General features: G+C 33.4%; 2 protein-coding genes across 3 annotated transcripts; one reads left to right on the forward strand and one right to left on the reverse strand.

Moving 5' to 3' along the window:
• On the forward strand, positions 10689-14610 carry LOC105168731 (uncharacterized protein At1g04910). The gene is made up of 6 exons (XM_011088878.2): positions 10689-11581; positions 11932-12100; positions 12756-12845; positions 13041-13324; positions 13409-13667; positions 14066-14610. The coding sequence occupies exons 1-6, from the start codon at positions 10989-10991 to the stop codon at positions 14300-14302; spliced, it is 1632 nt and encodes a 543-aa protein (XP_011087180.1). The 5' UTR covers positions 10689-10988; the 3' UTR covers positions 14303-14610.
• Positions 15200-19067, reverse strand: LOC105168741 (uroporphyrinogen-III C-methyltransferase). 2 transcript variants are annotated; one of them, XM_020693437.1, is made up of 5 exons: positions 18262-19067; positions 17448-17528; positions 17245-17314; positions 16427-16704; positions 15200-15724 (listed from the first exon to the last, which is right to left on the reverse strand). In XM_020693437.1, the coding sequence occupies exons 1-5, from the start codon at positions 18790-18792 to the stop codon at positions 15575-15577; spliced, it is 1110 nt and encodes a 369-aa protein (XP_020549096.1). In that variant the 5' UTR covers positions 18793-19067; the 3' UTR covers positions 15200-15574. The 2 variants fall into 2 exon arrangements, with proteins under 2 accessions (XP_020549096.1, XP_011087190.1); XM_011088888.2 differs by having other exon boundaries at positions 17448-17525; positions 18262-19062.

The raw sequence follows: 20556 nt of genomic DNA on the forward strand, positions 1-20556 counted from the left end.
AAGAATGTAGCTGTAATTTTATGAAATTAGACAATATTTGTATATTTCGACCTAAACTTTGAGAGTATCAATCCGTTTAACCTTAGTTTTATTAGTAGTAATACTTAGATTTTTAAAGTCATAGATTTCAAATCCTAAACAACAGATTTTTTAGATTTGATTGGATAATTATAAATTCAAATAATTTTTAAATTTTCAGTAAATTCGACTGTATATTGTTGAATGGTGTCGAGTTTAAAATTTTTTTATATGAAGACATTTGAAATTATTTTTTTAAATTATGAGCTCTTTCAAACTAGTACCTAATTTTTTGTTTATTTTAAGCCCAACAAGGTTCAGATAATGGTAAAATAATTTTTGTTCATGAAATTACATGATTTTTGTAACTTTTCAAATATTTTATTCTAAGATGATTGAAAAACCTTTTAAATTTGAACGTAGATGTGGCAATTAGACTCTACTACATACCATAAAATGTGTCCATAGTCTTAATTATCGAGCCCATGAATAGTATGATGGGCTTGGTCCATGTCATGGGCTTCAGGCCATGGGCCTTGGCTTGAAGAAAGCATTGTGTATTCATATTTGAACTTCTGAATACTATATAACCATTAAAAATAAAATAATAAACAAATATATCACCACAAAATTAAACAGCATAAAATATTGTTCAATTTGATCTGAATTTATAGTGGGCCAAAAGGGAGTGGGAGTTTAAGTCATTGATGTAATAAAAAATATATCCTTCTCAGGCCTCTTGCTTCCAGGAGCTCCTCATTGGGTGTGATTTTTGGACATCAAATATAGTTATAAATCGAGAATTTTCAAAGGAGACAAATATCTCCACAATTCAATTTTTTTTACCTTATTATTATTATTATAATTATAAATAAGTGAAAAATAAGCACTCATAATTGTTGAATTAATGCACAACTACCTGAAAGAAATAATTCAGGAAAAGACATGGCCCCACACAAAAATTATTTGTTTTTCCTGTCAATGCCAATTGCCACCCACAAAAAAAAATAAATAAAAAGAAATTACTATTCCGAGAAAGGAGAGTGAGCTAAAGGGTTGCTTGAGGAAGAATGTATGGAGCAAAAGGGCACAGCTTTTTACAAAGGAGAGGTGTCCCAAAAAAGTCATGGAAAAGGGCCCAAATGTACAACTCATTGAAGCAGAACAAAAGGGATGATGATTGGTTTTAGGGCAAAATTGGGGACTTAATGGCACATGGGAAGCAGACAATTCTCACATGAAATTAACATCCCCTCATCCCCTTTTCCTTTCTTTGCTTCCCAACTTCACAACACTCTCCCTTGCTTTCTCCCCCTATCCACTTATCCTACTCATCTCCACTTCTATCAACTACGCCCCAACATTGTCACCATCTATTATATAAGTTAGGATACTTTTAGTTAGCGAAATTTAACCCACATTTTTTACATATATGTGTTGATTCTCACGTGATTAAATTTTGATTTTTGATAACAATTGGTCAGTTATAAAGACTCTGTTCGAATACACACAACACAAACACAGTCTGCTCGTTAATGAGTGTAAATGTGTTAGCCCCTACTTTCCAATTTTGTTAAATAAGAATGAAACCAAAAGGCTGTAATGTATGATTGAGAATTACAAGATTTATCAAGAACCCCTAACAGTGCTTATCTTCATCACATTACCCTCATGCACAATTGTATTTACCATATGATGAAATCCAACATGATAAACCCATAAATGCTACTGAGAAAACCCATAAATTAAATAGAAACATGAATTTATGACTTGTCTCACCAACAAACAAGAATTACAACTGGATCTAATTGCATCTCTTTCCTTTCTGCATGTTCATCCCATTCCCATCTTCACAAAAGGTTAAAAATAATGACCATCATTAAGAGTATTTATAATTTTTCAAATAACGATGTCAATGGGGTATTTGTAATTACATTAAATCTCAGGAGAGCTCGTCGTAATTTACTCCAAGAATTGTACATAAATTCATTTTATTCCATTGCTTTGACTAGTCTTCGTGATACAATGCTAGATCTTGGCCTTTTTCTCAAGTTAATTGTCATTTTACTAAGCAAATTATAGATTACTCTATCTATACCCCTTGCATAATAGAGATCTCTCCCTTTATTCCAATGGATATCATATAGTTTGATTTTTGAGCAGATGAGTGAGAGGTTTGACATGGATGATTTTCCTGCTCACGTGACATTATATACTTAGCATTATTACTGTATTATTCATATCGACAAACGACCAACAATGATGGTAGACTAAGAGTTTCAACGGCCTATAAATTACATGTTCATAACAACCCGCAATGTTCCGATAAAATAATAACGAACAATACCTCACAAAATGAGGTAATAATCGAATCGCAAACCGCATCAATTATTACTATAATTATTATTTTCTTATTGGAGGGTGATAAGATATAGTGTGCGGATGTCAGGATGCTTATCCCAAACTCCTCCTCTGCCAATCTGACAATATGCAGAAAAATATTTCATATAATTTCCAGTTAACTTACTATCTCACCATTCAACTTTGTGAAAGTGTGTGCATGCACATTTTAGGCTACGATGGATTCTAGTGCGTTGAACTGCTCACATATACAGTCAAAAAATTAAACTATAGATTAATTTCGATATGACCTTTACTACCAAATAATATGCAGTAATTAATGCTTAGTATTAAAATTGATTTTTCAATTTTCTTCAGGATTTGAATTCATGTACCTCTCTTTTACAAGAATAAAATGTCATTATTGGGTCGCATAATTTTCTCCACATCAATCATAATTGACTGAATTGACATATCATTTAATTTTTTTTTATTAAAATGTCTTATAAACTCAAAAAATATTTTTTTTATTAAAATGTCTCAACTTATAATTAAATATTTTAAATAAACATAGTCAATACCCAACCTCAATCCTCAGCAAAAACAATAATAAAATCCAATGGCTCACATCATACATCTATATCTATATATATATTTTCAAAAGATTTTTTTTTTTTTTTTGAGGTCACAAAAACTATATTGTTGAAGTTGACATGACAGGCCAATATTTTTGCAACATCTGACTCTTTAATCCACATTATATTTTAATTAATCTACTCTATATGTGGTGGTTCAACTTCTTCATCAATCTGATTTAAACCATTCAACTGCTTCATTATATTTTAATTTTCTTAATCTATAAATATAACTTGTTATCTTGTGCATCATAATTTTAATTTTGGTCTTATCTTTCCATTCTATTTGCTACAAATTCTATAATACAGTAATTAACATCATATTTTTTTATAAACTCGACATAAAATCCATTCTAGTATAATCTACGCCCCTATTGTCATTATAAAAATAAATGAATTATCTCTATATTATGGATCGCTGCGACTAAAAAATCATGACAAATCACAATTACTTATTATAGTCAAATAAAATTGATGCCGAAACTACAATTTTGATTGAGATTATCAACAATTATCGAGATTTCATGTGTGACTGTGCTACTTTGGCGTCAATAGCTGTAATTGTGTAGTCGTAGTTGATTAGTATTTACTATGATTTTTTTAATTAGGATAATTAATTATAATAAAAATCATATTTTTTCTAATGCATGTAATATTTTAAATTGAAAATGCACACAAGAAAAATATATATATGTATATATATTTGGGTTGTTGGCAAAGAAACTTACTAGTGACATTTTTCTTGGTTAAAAAGTTGGATTTGGTAGCAGTAATTATGAATCTTGATTGAACTAATAAGGATTATTAATTAATTAAAGTGGTTAGAAGTGATTCCGAATTTTAACAACCGCCAGACTTACTCAATCCCATCAAATCCAATTTCTGATAATTAAATCCATCATCCCATTATTTCTAATTCTGATTTGAATTAAAGAATTTAAATTTGAGAAAATTAAATGATCTTTATTAAGCTATTCAAGCCGACTTGGTTGGTCCCATTAATTTGGTATAATATTATGCATTTTCTCTCTCAGAAAAATAAATAAATGAATGCGACTTAAATACTATAATAAATTAATATTATTAATAATGAACAAACAAATTAATTAATCAATATTTACTATGATTTTAGCTATGACCAAAGTATTTGCCGTGATTCTTAACTATACTAATATTTTGACACCGCCTGTTGAAAAAATGACCAACAACCATTGCAAGCCATGATTAACTATTAGTTATCGTGATTTTTCCCTTTTGACTATAACAACCAAAAATAATGAAAATAGCATGTTAAAATTCTGTAGCGATTCATTTACTCCAAAATTATTAAAATTTACAACACAGTCAAATTTGCACGACTAATTCATAGATTAAGAATTAAATTACGATTTCATTTATTAATGAAATTAAGGTTCATATTCAAGACTAATATGTCAAAAAATAAAATAATTATTTTTTTTTCATTATTTGTTTTGACAAAATATACACTAAAACTGCATTGTTGAAAGGGATAGCAAAGGTGTGGTCATTGTTGCAATTGTAATTAAAGTATGGTAGTTTGTAGTCTCTATCCACCCCAATCCCACCAATGATATTATCTATGAATAATGTTCTTTTTATTACAATAGTTGTAAAATGTGCAAAATAATTTCGTGTTAAAAAATTATCAGGCGTTATTGTGTGTATATTTGTCTCATTATATATAAATAAATTAAGATTTATTATATAGATGTATTAATCGAAGCAATGTACTGTACGATCTATTAAAATATTGATGTAATTATATGATTATTGCTTTTATAAAAAATAAAAAAGATGCAGAAGAAAGAAAACAAAAGAAATAAATTAATTTCCTATATATGTATGTGAAATTAGGAACACGAAAGGGATTGATTTTGTAAGTGGTTGCAATGTGATTTAAAGTCATGTGCCTGGTCTGTTTAAATAATTACATATGTAATTTATTTTCTATCATTATTCCTCTTAATTTGTCCCGCAAAAAAAAATAAAATAATAATAATAAAATAAAGGGTTCGAACCCATGATTTTTAAGGTGTCAAATGTCACCGTGTTTCAATTTTGTCTACTGAATTAAGTCTCATTAACTCTTTTTAGTGGTTTTTCCCATAATAAAATTAATTAATTCGATCGATGTAAAAAGAAAATTAATTAAAATAATAAATTAAACATACCTAATAATAAATGCATCAACTATTTCTTTTTGAGGTTTAATTTTATTTATTTATTCTGCAAATGTCATTATGAAAAGGGGAGTAATCACCCTGCAATAATTAATTTTAGTTAATTATTGTTGCTTGAGAATTGTACTGAATTCATTGCTTTAATTATAACCCCACTTTCAATTTCTACAAAAAATTAGAAACTTTTCAACCACTTCAATTACCATTTGTTTCTCCTACAACCCAATTGCGCCCACCCCCCAAATGATACTCCCACTGGCAAGCATAAATATTAATTATATATATATATATATGTATTTGAGTAATAAATTTTGATATTCGATCTTTGCTATTAATTTATTTAATCATAAACTATTTAATTCATAATGAAATAATAACGCTCGCATATGAGAAAACGACCAAAAATGTCAAATTTATTTACAAAGGTATTTCACTACGTCCGTATATTAAAAATTGATTAAATAAACTATAAATGTAAATATATATATTTACATTCACATTTATGAAAACACGGGAAGAAATATAACATTTAATCATGACTAATTGTCATGGTTAATAATAAATAGTTGTAAGAAATAGTTATTGACTACAGTCACACAATGTTTGTTGGTCGTGGTTTTTGCGAGGGTGGCTAAAAATCATGATAAATATTTTTGCCATAGTCTTAGCTGTTGCAAATAATTTTTTAATGGTGAAAAAACTATTTTCTTGCATTGATTTTTATTTAATCGTATTTAATAATAATTATATACCATGATATTTTTAGCTATAATTATTAATATTGCATTCAATAGTTATACAAGATTTCATTAAAAACAAAGATATATGTGTGTCCGCAAGCATGTACTTGAGTAACTTAAATTAACTAACTACACGAAGGTTAATGCAGTAATTTTTTATATCGATGAGATCTAACTCAGTTAGTGAAGCCGAGACCTCATAACATTTGAGGTCATGGTTCGAACCCCGGTGATATGCGTAAAATGTTATTTCTACTGCATAATAAGTATTATTTACTGTAATAGTAAGTGTTGGTTAGATTAATTTATTTTATATTATCGATATATAATTATTATAATAATTTTTATTAAATATTAATATTCAATAAAAATAATTATAATTAATTTATTTTAAATTAATAATAATTCATGTTATTGCACTGGTTCTCCTGTAGCTGGAACCTCCGGAACCACAAGAATCCTTAGTTAGAATGGGATTCCAACTCAGCACCTTTTGAGTGAGATTTTGAGAAGAGTTGCTCTTTGGAGAGCACAGTACGATGAAAGTTGTAAGTTGTGTTCGGGGGGGAGTTATTGTCTATCGTTGGCCTCTATGGTAGAGAGAAGGGATGTCATAATTGGGGTTTTGAATAAGACGACCTTTTGATTTTTCATTTTATTCGTTGAAAAAGTAATAAGAATGAGAGGGATTAAGAAGCACCGAAGTAATGTCTAAACCCAATGATTTAAAATAAGGATAAAGGATCTAAGAACAAGGAAACACCATTTTAATTGTGCAATAATTGTTTGTGTAGAGTTAAATATTTCCCATAAAGTGACTTAAATATTAAGACAAGAATTTCGAAGCAAAGTGATCTTGAAATCATGAATGTAAGAATTAAGATACATAAAATATACAAGACAATCATTCTCTCTCTCTCTCTCTCTCTCTCTATATATATATATATATATAGATATAATTTGGTAATAATTATTGGTGCATGTAGGAAGGAGTTTTCAGCATTGACCCTACAGAACCGGGCAGCATTTTCGATGCAGTATAAAAAGTGGGCCGCCAAACACAAAACGGCCGTTCCAGCTTCCATGTTTGTCATTTTGAATGAATGCTGTAATAATAATAGAGTTGCCTCACCACCAGAATTATGCAGAATTATTGATTTCCAAGTGGAATATTGTGCTCAAATAATTAGTACTAGCTGTAACTAAAATTATTGTTCAAACCATACTTGTCTCAATTTGCACGAGTTTCCCTATTATTTTACCCTTTCACTTTCGAATATTGTTATTGGTTGAGGTTGCGTGGAACTTCAAGGATACCCAAATTTAAGACAAATGTTAGGAATATGAGAAAATGATCATACCTCAGGCCTTCCTAACTATAATTATTTGGTCAGTACGACAGTTCAAGTACGAGACCCAATTAGATAGAATACAAATACATTCTTTAATAATGATGTACCTTAAATTTAAGTTGTCCGAATTATTTATAAGAGCAAGATATTCGTATTCGTATGGATTAACGTATCTTTAAATCCCTTTCTTTCAGATGTTCTGATATCAACGTCTGAAATGTCGAATTGTCGAGTAGATTTGGTGCAGAGTTCGTTCCAACTCGACCCAATCTGAACCTTATCAAATATATAATTATTGAATTTAGTAAGTATATATATTTTTTACATCATCAATTCTTAAAATTTATTAAAATATGACCTAAGTTAGAAGTTTTCATATCGTATATATATATATATATATTCACGTTGTACCAGGAGACAAGAAAAAAATATGCAATTAATGATCTCAGCATATTAAATATCTTCGATTATATAAAAGTCACTCGACTATGTACTACAAAAAATTCAAAATGCTATGAAACGCACACTTTAATTATTAACACATTTGTGTTATTAATTATCTTGAATTTATGATATTAACCTAGTTGGATTAGGGTTTTAAGTAGTTGTAATATCAGAAAATGATGAGCATCATGATTATTCCTGAAACTATGTGTACATGTGTATGTGCAGCAATCATTGTTAGAAGAAGTGATTGTAGCTAAGACAAATGAAGAGAATGATGGTAATTAAAAGTAGTTAATTTGTGGGTTCTAAGAATCATCATTTGTCATTTTGTGATTTCATTTGTATGACTTTAAGTTGAAGGAAAAGAAAATGGTGTTGAAAGCATCATTTTGTTTGAGGAAAATAATGTTAGAAATGCTCCTCAAAACTCTTACTTCAACATTTGGGCACCATTATGGTTTGGAAACTTGTTGTCATGGTAACTATATACATATACACATCACCAATTGAATGTGGACAACGACATCACATCTCCTCCATTCCCTCAAAACTTTACACTGGATTGGCTAATCTTAAAAGACATCATTATTGCAAATTGACCCATTCATTTGTATATATATATATGAATTGAGTTAAAAATATCCAACGATATGAAGCGAGTTTTGTGATGGATTTTAGTTATATATATATTTTGGATTGATAATATTTTTTTAATTTATTTTGTATATTTTTATATTCCGTACATTTATATATATGGAAAATATTTTATATTTCATTTATTCTCACATATAATATTTCTATAAATTAAAGTAATAATGTGAAATAGTTTGTACTTTAAATAAATATAAAAGTGAATACTTAGTTATTTGTCATATAGTATTTACATAGAATTCATAATAAAAGTCCCAACAATTAGGCAACAAGTTAGTGTGTAAGCTATTTCCACATTAGCCCATCGGAGTTGGGACACAAATTGCGGCATCCAAACAAGTCATAATAGGCGATAGATTCCATCGTTGCTCCGAAAAATGTAGCCCAGACCGTGAGTGTGAGAGAAGGACAAAGCATATTCCTAGGGAGGGGCCCACGTTGGGGAAGTGTATCTCTTTTCGGGGGAGCCGAGGTGGCCTGAAAGTGAGAAGTCACTGTCTGCCACGTTGGAAAAGTTGCCAGCGTGTACCTCGGTGTCTCCAGCTGGATTTCGAGATTCGGGATACTATTTCTTTAATTAAGAAAATCACAGTAATACTATAATATTTATTTATTAACTATGCGTTATAAATATTTTATGAAATTGATATATACACATATAACATTACTAATTTAACACAAAATTAAATTAATCATCACTGAATAAAATATTTATGCACGACAAAAAAATTAGTTATAAATATAAAAAAAAATATTTCACTTAAATATTAGAAAAAAATAAAAAGTTTCTCAAGAAACTTAAAAATAGTAGAAAATTCTTGAAAATAAATATTTATAAATGACATAATTTAAAAATTAATAATTGGATGGGGAATGTAGGAAAATTTAAAATGATGATTGTTCCCTCCCATCATTTGTGGGACTGGGGATGAAGCAAAATACAAAAGAAGACAGGGTGGAAGGGAAGGGAATGGCGGCATGTCACATGATTCTTCCCACCCCCATTCTAACACGACACTTACCCACAATGTGTGGTGGAGATGTCTTCTCCATGCTACATGTCATGTTATTCTACGGCTTGGATGATTAAATTGAAAGCACTTACTCCATCATAAATCCAGCATGATAAATGCGATCATAGTTTCATATGTATGTCCAACAATTCAAAATTTGACTATTTATAATTTTAATTCATTTGGATCAGTCACATTAAAATAATATAAATAATTATAACTACTCTTTTGTTTTGTTTTTTTTTTTTCAATAAAAATAAATGAAAAAAAATCAATCAAACAATTTAGATTGCGGTTAAAACTTGTTATCAATATGTTGTATACGGAGAGTATTGAAATTTCTTAAGATAATTATTGAAAATTGAATATTTATAATATTTTTTGTCTGTGTGAAATGGTAAAAACTCATCTTAACTCAATATTCATATTAAAAACAAGAAAAAGAAAAGTGAAGTTTAATTATTGAAATAGTAGGTATGTCATCCTAATTATTATTAATAAAATTAAAGCTTGGTATTAAATATTTATGAAAAGAAAAGAAAAAAAGTTAAATATTTATATGAGTGGAAGTGATGTGATGTGGGTACAACTAACTTCCATCTCAATTTCCAGCTGTTGATTCTATTTTCATAAAGTAATAAACAACTTGCTACATACTACCTACTCTAAACATATGCTCATTTGCATTTTTCTATAGGATAAAGGGTTGAATTGAGAACTACCGATAGATACGGTATATATATATATATATGTATACATATTTTAAATAGATCGATTATAGTTATATCATGATTTCAATTATTAACAATTACAATAGACTTTTTTAAGGGGGTATTTGTAATTTTATGGTACATCTCAGGGGAGTCTTTGTAATTTACCTTAATAATTCTAATAATCAACATTAAGTATCTATGACTAACTAATAATTACTATGAAAATAGATCAGTAACTACTATTAAAATAGAATAATATTTGCATATGATATGATCATGTCGTGCTATAACTACTATCCAAATAAATAAGCCAATTAAGATAGATTTATAGGGTGCAGATTGGACTAAAATTAGTCGTCACAGTCGAATTATAAGTATGTTGTTTTATATTTAAATTGTTATGATATGATAAGCTACGTTAGGAGAAAACATGATGATCATATTCACACATTTTCATTTTTATTTGTATGGCCATATTATTGAGTAATAGCTGTAATTTATTACATCATGAGATTGTTTTATGACGACAGCAGAAAGTTGTCCCTCTTACACAAACATTATATATATAAGTATGATGATCACATTCGCACACATTACTTAGAATCTTAAACCAAAGAGAAAGAAATTCAAAAAACTGACACAAAAACAGACCACCTTCCTTCCCTTCCCTGACCTCTCCCATTTCATTAGCCAGTACGAAACATATGCCAGACGCGCACCAATTGGGTTGCGCGTTCCCCCCCGCACTCTCTCTCTCTCTCTCTTAAATCTTCCCATGAAAGCTCAAAAGACTAGCACAAGCACGACCATTTAATACACAACTGCAGACCATTTCTTTGTCTCACTAATACAGAGGCCTACCGTAAGTGCGTGTCTGAATGTGTGAAATGGCCGTCTCAAAGAGCAACAAGAAGAAGCATCAGAGTTACATATCCGTGCCATCTCAGATCATCAACTCAATCTCGCAGTCATCTCTCGAGTCTTTGCTGCATTCTCCCAAGAGAAAACAGAGTCATGGCTCAAAGCTCAGGGTTTTGCTCAAGAATCCGTGGTTTTTCATGTTCTTGTTTTTTGTATTTGGTTTTCTGTGGATGTTGAACATGTGGTCGCACTTTGATCCCGCAATACCTTTTGGGCAGAACCCATGTTCTGTTTCTCAAGAAAAGGCGTCATTGGCAACTGGGCTCTCGAGTTCTGAGCTGAATGTTGATGGAAGAAGGGGTGAAAAGGCTGGGTTTTGGGCGCAGCCTGATGGTATGGGGTATAAGCCTTGTTTGGACTTCAGTCCAGGGTACAGAACAGAAAGTGGTGATATTGTGAAAGACAGAAGTAAGTACTTGTTGGTGGTGGTGTCCGGAGGGATGAACCAGCAGAGGAATCAGATTGTTGATGCTGTGGTGATTGCAAGAATTCTTGGTGCAGCTTTGGTTGTGCCCATCTTGCAAGTCAATGTAATTTGGGGTGATGAAAGGTTTGTTCTTTTGACCGTTTCTTGATCTTTTTAGCTATCTTTCTTTGTTCCAAGCTACAAAAGAGAATGTCCCAAAAGTTCTCTTCAATCAAACTTCCACGTTTTGAGAATAAGTCAAATTTGGTGCAGTTTAATTGAGAATTCTTGGCCTTCTGGCCTATGACGAATTTATTTGCTTTGGACATCACCTAACAGTTCGGACAAGCACACACAAACATACAAAGAGACAACACAATGTTTTGGATGTGATTGTAGTGATTTTAAATTGTTATACAGTTCTTACTATGTTCTTGTGTTTCTTCTGTGAAGTAAATTACTAACTTGTTCTGTTTCTCTTGTGATTGTTGCAGTGAATTTTCGGATATATTTGATTTGGATCATTTCAAGAATGTCTTGGCAAATGATGTTCGAATAGTCTCCTCACTTCCTTCAACCCATTTGATGACGAGGCCGGTGGAGGAGAAGAGGACTCCCCTTCATGTCTCCCCGGAGTGGATACGCTCACGTTACCTTCGACGTGTAAGAAAACAAAAAATCCGCCTCCTATGCTCTCAAGTGACCCATCAAGCTTGATTTATTAATTAAAATTATTCTTAGTACACTGATTAGCAAGTATATTGGAAGAGAAACCATATGCTTTTTGGCAACTCATATAGCACTTCAGCAATGGCCCGCAGATGGACCAACACAGTTAATAATCTAATCTGTTAGCAAATTTTATATCTATATTGATTGAAGAAAAGTTGAGATTCCTTGTCCTCTGAATCTGTCACAACTGGCTGCTTTTGAGCTGCAAAGGCATGGAGAATGAACTCAAAGTTTAAGTCTTTGACATGGATGGAACCTGAGAAGTTGCCACGGTGACTGAAATTTGACTCTTTTAACATGGTTGAACTCTGATCACCAACACCGTTAAACTAGAAAAACTTAATCTTTTGGCCGGCCAGCGGAAATATTAATGTGAACTCTTATGTCTGATGTCACATCTTTTGGGAAGATAATGTGTTCAAATGATATAATTTATATTTCCATTCGGTTTCATATAAAAGTATTTTTTGCAAAAAAATTACCAAGGTACTGAAAATGGAGGGAAGTTTTTGAATTGCTTTCTTTCCTTTTTCTGTTTTTTGGGTGGCTGAGGGTCTTATTTGAAGTAATCTTTTTCCCCCTGCAGATTAGGAGGGATGGTGTGCTACTATTGCGTGGCCTGGACTCGAGGCTTTCCAAGGACCTTCCTTCTGATCTTCAAAAGCTTCGTTGCAAGGTATCTAATCTCTTATACTTTGTGTTTTTGCTTTCTTTCCCATTCTCTAGTTAACTCAGAGGCCTAGAGAAATCTAAACTCTGTAGTTAAGAAATGGAGGACAGAACTGCCTGTCTCCTTTTCTTGCAACCTTTTCTCCACCTAGGTATTTCTGTAGATTCTCATTCACCAACCGCAAACCTATTTAATTTGCAGGTTGCTTTTCATGCTTTGAGGTTTGCCCCACATATCCAAGAGCTCGGTGACAAGCTTACAGAGAGAATGAGGAGCAAGGGACCTTATCTTGCTCTTCATCTTCGAATGGAGAAGGACGTGTGGGTAAGAACCGGTTGTCTTCCGGGTCTTACTCCAGATTATGATGAGATGATCAATAATGAGAGAAAGACACGTCCGAAGCTCTTGACTTCAAGATCCAACATGACCTACCATGAACGAAAACTTGCTGGGCTCTGCCCCTTAAATACCTTGGAAGTTGCAAGGTAAAGCTTCTATAATGCAAGCAGTTCAACCAATAAAACTAGCAAAGTTGTTTTTCCTAAACTATTGTACCGCTGGATGTTTAGATTGCTCAAAGCTTTGGGAGCTCCTAAAAGTGCGAGGATCTATTGGGCTGGAGGAATTCCACTGGGAGGAAAGGAAACCTTGCTCCCGTTGACGAGAGAATTTCCTCATTTCTACAACAAGGAAGACCTTGCCTTGCCAGGGGAGCTGGAGCCATTTGCAAAGAAGGCTTCTATAATGGCTGCTATAGACTATATAGTTTCTGAAAGAAGTGATGTATTCATGGCATCTCATGGTGGAAATATGGGCCACGCCATCCAGGTATCTCATCGATTTTCATGCAGGGTGAAATTACACATCATTTTGGCTCATATCGCGCAAATCACATACAATAAGACTATTCTATTCAGAGGTTTCTGTAAATGATGAATGAGCTAAACAAATCTTGGTTTATAATACTGTTTCCTTACTTTCTGGACGACTTAAACTTGTCTCAATCAAGAACCACATACAATTTGGCTAAGTAATGTCAGTGGTTAGTGCAGCGCAGATTGAAAAATAATTCTTTCCACCCAAGACTTCATATTGGTATAAAGTGAGAGGAAAACTAAATCTAGGATGTATATGAAGGGTCTAATCTCCTGGTTCATGTTTCTCATCACTTACTAATGCAGTGAGAAACTCTGGTTTACAAGTGTGTTAATATTTCTCCGGAACAGGGGTACAGGGCCTATGCAGGACACAAGAAGACTATCATCCCAAACAAAAGGCAAATGCTCACATATTTCATGAACTCCTCTCTTCCCGATTCTGAGTTCAACAATATCATACTGGACTTGCACCGGGATTCGTTGGGGCAGCCAGAGCTTCGGACTAGCAAAGCTGGGAGGGACGTGACAAAGTATCCTATCCCAGAGTGCATGTGCAATAATACAAATGTTGATGCTTCCGTCTGATGATACACAATACATTATTCTTCATGTCACTGGTCTGGTTTCCACTTGATAAGTTATGATCTTTGGCAGAACGCCAAGCAATCAGGCTTAGAAATGCATTAGGGCCTATTCTTAAGGTCACACTTCACAGTATGCCTTCACCTTTCAGCATTGATCGACCTTCTTAAAAGCTTGGAGGCAAGAAAATTCACATTTTGAGGATACACTGGAAGAATCACCGAATTCTTGCACTGTTTCTATATGTAGAACAATACCACGAGGAACTATTGTAGTATACAGTAAAATAAGCAGCTTTCTCCATTGGTTTCTCCCCTTTTGTATGTTGTCTCTCTGTTAATACCGTGCTCTGCGGGGGAGCAAATATAGTATTTTATTAATTTTATTTATTCTTTATGTTGTATCTAGGCAGCAGTATAGATATCTATGTTTGTATATATATATATATAAACACAGATTATGTGAATAAAATGTGTAACTTTTATGTAAAAGCCTTACTCTGGTTGTAGAGTTTATAACAAAGTTTTTATGTTTAATGTTTAGAGTCTTCTTGCATATCTGATAATACTCAGTTTCACTTGGTGTACTTTACATGTTAATTACTCTATTATCTTTTCTGCTTCTGCAAATGTCTCTGTCCCATATGTTGTTAACATGAATTGAAATCCTTGTCCTCAAATCATATACTTCTGTCAGAAAAAAAGGTATGTTGTGCAGATAATTAGGTGGAAATGTTTTTCCATATCTGAAAAATACAACTAATTGGTAAAAGTAAGATGGTCCATTTTTCAAGCAAGAATTCGAAAACAAAGTACAATAAGAAAAAAGATGAAAAATCTTATTCCAAGGACATTCAAATTGACATCAGAAGGGACTTCTGGCTTTGTTTTTCTGCAACAGCTAATGTTGCGTTGTAGTCAGAAAGGAACAAAGAAGCCATGAAAATGGAAAACACAAGTTAAAGAATTTTATTGGATTTTATCTAAACGTATCAATGGTTAAACAAAGATTGCTAGTACAATATCTTTCTGTCTACTCCTAGAAAACAAATCCGAATGAGCAATTATACAAGGGGCAGAGACTCAAATTTTCTACCTGCAATTTAATCACAAACAAGCCGAGCATTGCATTTGATGCTTGCGCATACACATCTCCAAAGTCTTGATTCAGGAAGGAAGTGCCAGTTTCAACCAAGACTCGGCCCACAAGCAGCAATGAAGCTGGTCTCAGCTGATTTGGCTGTGGAAAACAACGCTTGTCTCTTTTGTCGAGCTGCTACCTGGACTCAACCAATGTGGAAGTCTTATTCATGGCACGTGGCCATAATGGAGAAAGAGCAACTACTTTCCCGATGATAATCAAAGTTGGTGACACCAGTTGATGTGATGCAATTTCATCAGCGAGGTCCTTCAGTGCAGCAAAAACCTGGTTGTAGCAAAATATAGATTTGGTAAGATATGAACTCAAACGACACAAAGAAGATTTCTCATCAGATCCACTACCACAAGTAAAAATCTTCTCATCACATCCAGTATCACAATTCACAAACCATAACAGCAATAAGCATCGATCCTGTTCAGAAATTTATTAGCTAAATATTTCTGCATTTTTTATATCCAAACAAGTTTGAGGTTGTTCTCATAGTGATTCCACAGTGACAAAAGATGCAATCTGATACCCAGTATAAGATTTTGGTGTGACCGTAGGCATATGGTAGGAATGATGTCATTCTATAGTCGATCAGGTGTAAAGCACCTGGTAACTATGACTGTACTTTTAAACTTTCTAATACTAAGTAGTAAGAAGAAATTGTTAAAGATCATATTCGACTTGATTGGGAAAGAAAAGCAAATCAAATTGTTCAGGTTTGCACACTTTGGATGCTGTGGGCATGTGTTCCATGGCAGATGTCACAGGACACAGGCAAAAGCCCATTCCAGGCAATTTAACTGCTTTTGAGCAAATTTCACATTTTTCCTAAAACCAAGTATGCATCCATCTGAAACTTCAGGAAGATGAGAATTTTAAGCTTGAGGGTCAGTGATAGGCATAGTGATGACTGTTATAGATGATGCGTATTTCCCAAATTTAATACTGTACTTGTATAAAATTAATGACGTTTCTTACAATGCGTTGTTGGGGTGTAGTGCCTCGCTCGATGGCAGCAGCTGGTGTGTCCTCCGGCAACCCATGAAACATCAGTTTTGAGGCAAGAGATGGGAGAGTTGATAAGCCCATATAGACGACAAGAGTAGAATCAGGATCAGCAGCATTCTCTGCCACAAACAGAGGATCCGTTCCTCCCTTTCTTGAGTGGCCTGTCAGAAATCTAACACTAGTTGCCACACCACGATGTGTCAAAGGAATTCCTAATTCAGCAGCTATTCCAGAAGCAGCTGTTATGCCTGCCAAAAATTGAACAAAATTAATAGGTACAAATTCACCCTTTTCAAGACAAACACTGTCTTAGCTACTTCATAAGGTTATATTCTGGTTAACAAATCATGGAGCATAAAAGACAATTACACAGTGCTCAGTTATCGGCAGTACAGGCACTGCGTTTAATATATACCCGACATGAGAAAACAAGTACTTTGGAGGAGAAGAACAGCTGCATTGTTTATAGACAAGGCATAGCTGCTTTTGAGAAATACTGACATCTCTTCTCATGGGAACTTAAAACCTTCATAAAGTCCACGTCTCTTCAATTAGCTAAAGGTAGTATTGTAAAGGGAATAAGGTGATCTTTTGATGTAAATTTCATAGAAAACTTTCATGCTGAATCAATGTGCCTGCTGGTATATTGCACTATTTGAATGTTATTATGTCTATGTCACTGCCCTGGCAAAACCGGTATTTAATACAGAGGACTATCATAGAGACTCATCAAAGAAAAGAGAAGGTGAAAAAATGAAACTTTGAGAAGTTATATTCAAATCATATACCTGGAATGACTTTAACTTCAATTCCTTGTTGTTGCAGGAAGTCCATCTCTTCTCCACCCCTTCCAAATACCTAATAACCAACAGTTATAAGACTCATTATTTAATTCTAAACACAAATGCTTCTGCTGAACTTCTAAAACCTCTAGTTATACATAGATATTGACTTAAAAACACAGCCAATAACATGATTTCAGTAAACTCACCAATGGATCCCCGCCTTTTAGCCTCACAACATTTGCTCCAGCTTCAGCAAAGCTCAAAAGCAATTCATGAATTTCCTCCTGCTAAAACCACAATCATAACTAACTTTTTCCCAAGCAGATGATAAAGCAAATTTAGCACTGAAAAGAAGATGCAACTGACATACAAATTGGGAAGATAATGAACATCAACACCAGGCTAAAAAATGGATGTTAAACAATCTGGCGCCGTCCAGGTTGTCTTATTCACAGGCAAATTCAAATTATCATCTTATAAACAAGGAGCAGAATACGAATTTCGGACTAAACAACATCTGCTTGCTAATATGGACTTATGACTTGAAGTATCAAGAAAGGAATCGTGCATCCAGCTATACTTTATTATTTTTTGCGTCTAATTTATCAATCATCTCAAGCAGATCTACCTACAGCCAGATCGTCATTTATTGTTTCAGTTGCCCAATTTCGTATCAATCCCATTGTTTACTGAAGCATTCTGCGTCGTACTTATGTCAACTAATTATCACAAAAATTCTGTTCACATAAGTTAAACAGAAAGGCAATGAAGAGAAACCAACTGTGACAGAGATTTCTTTTTCTCCAACTCCCCAATCTAAAGCATTCCAACCACCAAACTATAGGTAGAATCTCAGAAGTATAATCCTATAAGCCAAATGTCTAAAATTAACTTCATTAAAATCATCAAAAAACCACTTCAGGGCTCAACAAATTTTACCACATTTAATTCATGAAACCACAAAAAAACCTGCAATTTGGACATGTGTAAATGCATAAAAAATCCAGCAAATAAACCAACCTGAGTTCTGCTATGGTACCCAGCAGTCTTTCCAACATACAGAAGCCTCGCATTGGGTCCCACCAAATTCAAAACATCATTAGACACCAATCTATCGTACAACAAGAGATCAGCACTCTCTATGACTCGCAATGCTTTCAGGGTCAGCAATTCCGGGTCCCCGGGCCCAGTCCCCACCAAGAACACATTTCCAGGCCCTCTCTTCTCAACCCCATTTGAATTTTCTCTCTTTTCTCTCAAAACTTCAAGTAATTTCCTTAGCTCTGGCAGCTGCAAAGCGATATCATAGTCCCTGACAAATTCTTGATCAGATGGGAGTGGGCAGGAGCAAGAGGGCTGCTGCAGCTGGTTCTTGTACAACCAGCTATCCCTTTCATACCTCTCAATTGAATGCTTTTCAGTGAAAGGCGACGCCTTTGGTGAGCTTGATGCACACTGAATGGTGAAAACCGGGCTGAAGCCAAAAGATTTGGGTTTTATTGATTGAAGTGGTGCTGGAGAAGAAGACGGGATTCTGCTCACAAGAGCCATTGGAATGCAGAGTATTTGGGAGCTAAGCTTGACCTTTTATTGCATGTGGCGAGGTCTCTCAGGCAGGGAAAAGGCGAATTCTTGTGCAAAGAAAAAGACTAATAAGCCTTTATATACATTTGTGTATGTGATTGTGATTCGGGGAAAATACAGAGGCGCAGGATGGAGTTGGAAACTAAGGAGAGTCGCCCTTTTTGAGCTTTAGGTGATGATGAGAAGGCAATTTTGTTTTAGCTTTTGAGGATTCGACAAAGACAGCTGCTTTCTCTTGGTGACCCTCTTCCGACCGCCTAAGAAAAGATTATACAAATTTTAATGTAATGTATTCCCTTTTTCTGTTCTTTTTGACTTTACGCCACTTCCAGTGGCCGAAACAAAAACCCAAACCCAGTGGCGGCTCTCAGTCTCAGGTTGGGACATCATGTGCAAATGTTGTGTGGATGCTCATATGGGCCTTTCTATTCTTTCATGGGCTCACATTGGAGCTCCGGAATTGGGTCGAAGAAACACTCAGATTACTCCATATTCAACTTGGGATTAATGGATGGAAGTTCGTTTCAACTAAATTGGTTAATTTATTAAATTTGAACATCAATTATGTTTTAAAAAATAACAATTAGATACATTTTTTTTTTAAATATAACAATGTCTCAAAAGAGAGCAATGGACTATTATAATTTATAATGCACTGTCATTCCAAAAAATTAGCCGATGCAATATCGGACACATACATGTCTCGGATATGGCATTAGCGTGTCCAAAAATTAAAACAAAAAAAGGGAACAAGGCGTTGGACATGCCTTACACGTTTTGGACACATTACTACTATAAAAATAGGCTAAAACCTACATGCTTAGAATTAGAGCTCATGATCTCTTGACTGTGAGACTTCAACCTCATCATCCAAACAATGAATCATTAGTAATTAAATACATTTAGAAACATCAAATACTTGAATCCAATTCAAATTCGATTTAAATAAAGCTTGTTTGAGCTCGATTTGATTGTCTCATATCCAAATTTTCAAGTTGGAGCATTCCATTCAATTCAACTTGTTTAACAGTCCTATAAATTGCAAGGTGTCCTCAAAAAATGGACAAAATGCATAAAACCCCCCTGTGTTTTAAAAAGTCTGCAAAAACAACCCTCTTGTTATGAGAATAGGCTAAAAGCCCCCTCCTGTTTTGTTTTAGTCAGCAAAAAACCCCCATTCTGTTAAAAACTAACGGGAGGTGAAGAAGACGCGCGTCTGCTGCGTTTGGTAGTGTTTTTCTGCGCTAAGTTGATATTTAATGACTTTTTGGACCAAAATACCCTTTTATGGGTCTACATAATATGCAATTTCTCACCCTAAAAAAAATAATGTTAAATTTTGCCATATTAAATTTAAGTTTAAATTCAAAGAATTTTATATTTGTTATTTGTTAAATCCAAAATTATTTTAATTAATTAAAATATATGTTTAATTACAGTAATTATCATTGTAATGTATTCTTAATTAGTTAAAATAATTAATTATTGTAATTATTTAAATATTCTTAATTAACTAAAATATAGTTTAATTAATATAATTAAAATTAATAAAAAAAAATTTAAAAAAAAAAAAGAAGAAGAAGAAGTCAGACGGCGAAGCATTCGCGGTGCTCAGCGATCGGAAAACTGAAATGCATGTATAGAGTTGACGAAAATCAGTGGGAGGGGGCTCATTCGATTCGCAAGAAGGAGACGAAGCGATTGGTGGTGGTCCACGACCGTGGGTCGCTC

Source organism: Sesamum indicum, linkage group LG1 (genome assembly GCF_000512975.1).
Source record: "Sesamum indicum cultivar Zhongzhi No. 13 linkage group LG1, S_indicum_v1.0, whole genome shotgun sequence".
In the NCBI taxonomy this organism is placed as follows: Eukaryota; Viridiplantae; Streptophyta; class Magnoliopsida; order Lamiales; family Pedaliaceae; genus Sesamum; species Sesamum indicum.

What these genes read in the sequence shown, in the direction of transcription:
- LOC105168731 (XM_011088878.2), top strand. Translation starts at nt 10,989, where the DNA reads ATGTGTGAAATGGCCGTCTCAAAGAGCAACAAGAAGAAGCATCAGAGT. An exon ending in GTAATTTGGGGTGATGAAAG is followed by an intron (nt 11,582 to 11,931) that starts GTTTGTTCTTTT and finishes TGATTGTTGCAG; the next exon opens with TGAATTTTCGGATATATTTG. An exon ending in AATACCTTGGAAGTTGCAAG is followed by an intron (nt 13,325 to 13,408) that starts GTAAAGCTTCTA and finishes CTGGATGTTTAG; the next exon opens with ATTGCTCAAAGCTTTGGGAG.
- LOC105168741 (XM_020693437.1), bottom strand. Translation starts at nt 18,792, where the DNA reads ATGGCTCTTGTGAGCAGAATCCCGTCTTCTTCTCCAGCACCACTTCAA. An exon ending in GGTACCATAGCAGAACTCAG is followed by an intron (nt 17,529 to 18,261) that starts GTTGGTTTATTT and finishes TTGTGGTTTTAG; the next exon opens with CAGGAGGAAATTCATGAATT. An exon ending in TGAAGTTAAAGTCATTCCAG is followed by an intron (nt 16,705 to 17,244) that starts GTATATGATTTG and finishes AATTTTTGGCAG; the next exon opens with GCATAACAGCTGCTTCTGGA.